Below are 5,000 nucleotides of genomic sequence, written 5' to 3' on the forward strand. Positions count from 1 at the left end.
ACTATGCATTTTATTATAAACATTCTGCAAGAAGAGAGGCGGTTACAATTATTTTTTTTAAATAGTAAAAGTTTAATAAAAAAAAAAAAAAAAAAAAAAAAAAAAAAATATATATATATATATATATATATATATATTATTATTTATGTATTATCTTCAAATGTGCATACAATACATATGTTTATATATATAAACACATGTATGTATTTTATAAAAATATATTTACATATATGTCATATAAAAATACTATTTATGTATGAACAAATCATCAGCCAAAATTTTTGGAAAACAACCTTTTCTAGGTTTTTAATTCTCAAAAAAGGTACAAAAATGTACTAACAAAAAAATACAACTAATATGCAAAAATAATTAGAAAGATATTCGAAAGATCTACAAGTGTCAAACAAATATAAATATGTATAAACATTGGATTTTCTAATTATTAATCAATATATATATATATATATATATATATATATATATATATATATCAATGTTACACTTAAATATAAAGCTATTGATTCTTTTGAAGTTCCTTATTCACTAATATGATGTAAAATATAAAAACTAAAATTATAATAATACATATATATATTATGTAAAGTGTATTATAATAATTTATATACATATTATATATATATATATTTATATATACATAATAATTAACAGCTATGTTATATCTTTTATAAATATATAATTATTATTTTCAAGGAAATAAAAAATCAATCAAAAAAATAAGAAAAAAAAAAAAAAAAAAAAAGAACAATAAAAGAAATATATCATAAATATTATTATATATTTTTTGCTTTATTTTTTTTTTTATTTTTTTTTTTTTTTTCCACTTGTGTACAAACTTAATTTTCATAATTTTGGAACGTAACTACCATAATATATAATATTATATATATAATAAATGTTTAGGTATAAACTATTACAATTTATTTGAATGAATTAATTGAAAAGAAAATAGTAAGAAATAGTAGCATGAATATATATATTTATATAATATAATATTATATTATTTAATATTATATTATATATCTATGTAATATATATATATATTATATATAATATATTTTTTAATATTATATTTAGGTATATTATAATATATATATATATATATTTTTTTTTTTGGATAATAAAAAAATATATTAATATTATTATATGTGGGAAAAAATAATTTTAAAAAAAATAATATATCTTCTTTTATTAAAAGTTTCAAATTTATATAATTTAACATATGTATTTTGTTATATGATAAAAATGGGAAAACAAAAAATTACAAAATAATAATATTTTATGTAATCGTAAAAGGAATATATAATTAAATAAATTTATATTATTTTATAAATATTATAAAATATGCCCTATTTAAGGATAAAATAAAAAGAAAAAAAAAATAAATAAATAAACAAAAAAGTGATTTTTATATAAATACACATTTTTAAATATAAATAACTTCTTTTTTGAAATGTTTCTTTAAATACATTTTTTTAAGAATATTATTAAAATAGAAAGTATAAATAAATACACACATATATATATATATATATATATATATACATAAATATATATAGATGTGCTTATGCTATTTTTCCTTTGCTCCTAATAAATAATATTTTTCTATTCATTTGAGATTTATATTACCATTACTTTTTATTATCTTATTTTTCATAACTATGTGTAGGTATATATATATATGTATGTATGTATGTATGTATTTATGGGATCCACCATATGTATAACCTTATAATTTAATACAACTATGTCTCAAATATTTTTATTGTTATTACCTGCTTACCTATTTATTTGTATATTATCAGATAATATTTGAAATATTTATTTCCCTTCATATTTAAATATCAGCAAAATAAAAATCATAAATAAACCTACAATGTGTAATCTTAAAGATATTGTCTAAAGTTTTTTTTTTTTTTGAATTATTTTCAATATTTAGAGAATATATTTTTATATTAATTAATATATGTATGACCTGTTCATGTGAATATTAAAAAATAAAAACAAATATATGAATTGTTCATGTAAAATATAAAAAAAAAAGAGAAAAGAAAATGGCTATATATACTTTTTTTTTTTTTTTTTTTTTTTTTTTTTTTTTGATATCTAAATTTTTGCTCAATTTTTGACCCAAAGAAATATTAAACATTGTCGTCTTTTTTTTTTAGATATTGTTCCATCATATTTATAAAAATATTATAATTCATGGGCTCTTTTAATTTGATCATATTTAAATTAATTTTAGTAAAATCTATTGACGAATTACGTGACATATTTTTATTACACAGATTTAAGAACGTTTTTAAATCGTCTGAATTTATTTCATTATTATTTTGTATACAATTAAAGAAATCCTTAAAAATTGTTTCTAAATCATACTTTTTTAATTGTTTATTTATAAGTAAATATAACATGGAAGGACTTAAAATGAAATTTTCCACATAATTATGTTTATTTCCTTGTATACCTGATTTTATATTTATTATCAAGTCTCTTATGTTTTCATCATTTAAATTTTGAGAAAGAATTTCATTTAAAATAATTTTACATTCCTTTTGTGACAATTCACAACTATTAGTTTGTGTTAGATATTTGAGTGCACGAATTAAATGTTGTTCTTCAAGTTCCATCATATTCTTCCTTTTTCTTTTTTTTTTACTAAATAGAAAAATATAAAATAAAATATGATAATGAAAGAAATGTATGTGTATTTTTCATTATTAAATTAAATGATGTGTATAAAAAAAAAAAAATTAAAATAAAAAGTGTAAAATTTTTAAAAAAAAAAAAAAATATTTCTTGAAATAAATTTTTTTATTATAATAAGACAATTTTATATGATTAATTATATATATATATATATATATATATATATACATATACATATACATATACATATACATATACATATACATATTTTTTTGTATGGGTACAGTATAATACTGTATGCACAGGTGGCATGACATAAAAAAAAAAAAAATATTATATATATATATATATTTATTTATTTATTTATTATAATATAATATATATATCTTGTATTTAATTTAAAAAAAATTAAATTAAGCATATATTTTACCTTAAAAAGATGTTTAGAAGTTATTAAAATAAAATTTTTTTAAAATAATTGCAAATTAAAAAAAAAAATGAATTAAAAATGTAAAGGGTTACACAAATTTTTTATAAGTGCGACTTTAATATGAATATATGATATATTTTAATTATATATATATATATATATATATATATATATATATATATATATATATATTTATTTATTTATTTATTTATTTATTTTACTTATTTATTATTATTTTTTTTTTTTTATTAAAATGAGAAAGTAATTAAGAATAAAAATGCATATGACAAATGGGTCATTAAAAAATGTAAATATAAGATTTAATTATATATTTAACTACAAATTAATATAAATATGTACATAAATAATAAAATATAAAAGGCTACATATATATAAATATATATATATGTTGAATAAATATAAATGATTATATTATTTTGTGAAATCATCTTGAATAAGCTATTTCTTTTAACTGTGGTGGAACAGTTTGATTTGTTTTATTTAACAATTTAATTAACTCTTTTGCAAACTTTAATTTTTGTGGCATATAATAATCATACGAAAAGAACAAGATTGATTTCCCTTTTTTCCCAGCTCTTCCTGTTCTTCCTATTCTATGTATATAATCTTCTATAGTATTAGGTATATCATAATTAATGACAACAGAAATATTTTTAATATCTAATCCTCTTGAAGCTACATCGGTTGCTACTAATATATTACATCGATCTGTTTTGTAATTATTCAATATTCGATCTCTTTCTCTTTGCTGCTTATCCCCATGAATTGATAAAGCATTATACTGATGATATCTTAATTCTTTACATAAATTATCACAATTTCTTTTGGTATCACAAAATATTAATATTTTATTATTTTCATAATTTTCTTTTAACCAATCTAATAATTTTTTCTTCATATCAATAGAAGAACTTATAATAACATTTTGCTCAATATTTTTATTTGCTGTCAATTCATTTTTTCCTATTTGAATTTTTACTGGATCATAGGAACAAAAATCATATGCAAGTTTCCTGACTTGTTCAGGCCATGTAGCAGTTAAGAATAGCAATTGTTTATTTTTATTAACTTGGGTCATAATTTTTCTTAATTGTTTTTCGAATCCCATATCAAGTAAACGATCAGCTTCATCAATAACAACATAAATACATTTTAAAAGGTTGATGTTACCATTTTCTAAAAAGTCTAAAAGTCTTCCTGGGGTAGCAACAATAATATCAGCACCTTTTTTTAAATTATTTATTTGATAATATTTCGGTACTCCACCATAAACAGCAACACTTTTAATTGGTAGGTTTTTTTCGAAGGATTTGATTTCATCTAAAACTTGTAAGCACAATTCTCTCGTGGGTAATAAAATGAGTCCATAAGTATCACTTGCCCGTTCAGAGGAATTTATATCATAATCATAATCATAACTATTATTATTATTATTATTATTATTGTTGTTGTTGTTGTGATTATTTTCATTGTTGTCATTATTTTCATTATAATTATTTATTATATGATGATTATTTGTTTTCCCTTCCTGTTCTTGCTGTAAATTATTGTTTTGATTTGTTTGTTTATTATTATTATTATTTTGTATAATTTCTTTATGCTTAAGTATATGCATAAAACACGGCAAAACAAAAGCTAACGTTTTTCCACTTCCCGTTTCTGCTACACCTATAAGATCTTTTCCTGATAAAGCAATAGGCCATGTGATTTTTTGAATAGCTGTAGGTTCACTAAATTTATTATTTAGATAATTTAATATGGATTCATGAAAACATACATCTGAGAATTTATTAATGATATTATGTATTATTCCATCCTTGTTAATATAAATATTATTTTTCTTTAATTCGTTTTGTATATCCTCTTTACTTAAACAATTTGT

The 5,000-nt window shown here is 17.9% G+C and overlaps 3 protein-coding genes across 3 annotated transcripts in view; all 3 read right to left on the bottom strand.

Moving 5' to 3' along the window:
* PF3D7_1226900 (parasitophorous vacuolar protein 2) overlaps nucleotides 1–23 on the bottom strand; it is a gene marked incomplete at both ends in the record, with an annotated part of 1,488 nt that extends 1,465 nt beyond the window's left edge. The window contains one exon of the mRNA XM_001350630.1: nucleotides 1–23. This exon is cut by the window's left edge and continues 1,465 nt beyond it. Within this exon, the coding sequence (XP_001350666.1) occupies nucleotides 1–23 (23 nt within the window).
* Nucleotides 24–2,159: 2,136 nt separating this feature from the next.
* PF3D7_1227000 (conserved Plasmodium protein, unknown function) lies at nucleotides 2,160–2,651 on the bottom strand (the record flags this gene model as incomplete). The annotated part of the gene is made up of 1 exon (XM_001350631.2): nucleotides 2,160–2,651. The coding sequence occupies one exon, from the start codon at nucleotides 2,649–2,651 to the stop codon at nucleotides 2,160–2,162; it is 492 nt and encodes a 163-aa protein (XP_001350667.2).
* An 891-nt stretch (nucleotides 2,652–3,542) lies between these two features.
* PF3D7_1227100 (DNA helicase 60) overlaps nucleotides 3,543–5,000 on the bottom strand; it is a gene marked incomplete at both ends in the record, with an annotated part of 2,229 nt that continues 771 nt past the window's right edge. Inside the window, one exon of the mRNA XM_001350632.1 lies at nucleotides 3,543–5,000. This exon is cut by the window's right edge and continues 771 nt beyond it. Within this exon, the coding sequence (XP_001350668.1) occupies nucleotides 3,543–5,000 (1,458 nt within the window).

The sequence above is a fragment of the Plasmodium falciparum genome, assembly GCF_000002765.6.
Source record: "Plasmodium falciparum 3D7 genome assembly, chromosome: 12".
NCBI classification, from domain to species: domain Eukaryota; phylum Apicomplexa; class Aconoidasida; order Haemosporida; family Plasmodiidae; genus Plasmodium; species Plasmodium falciparum.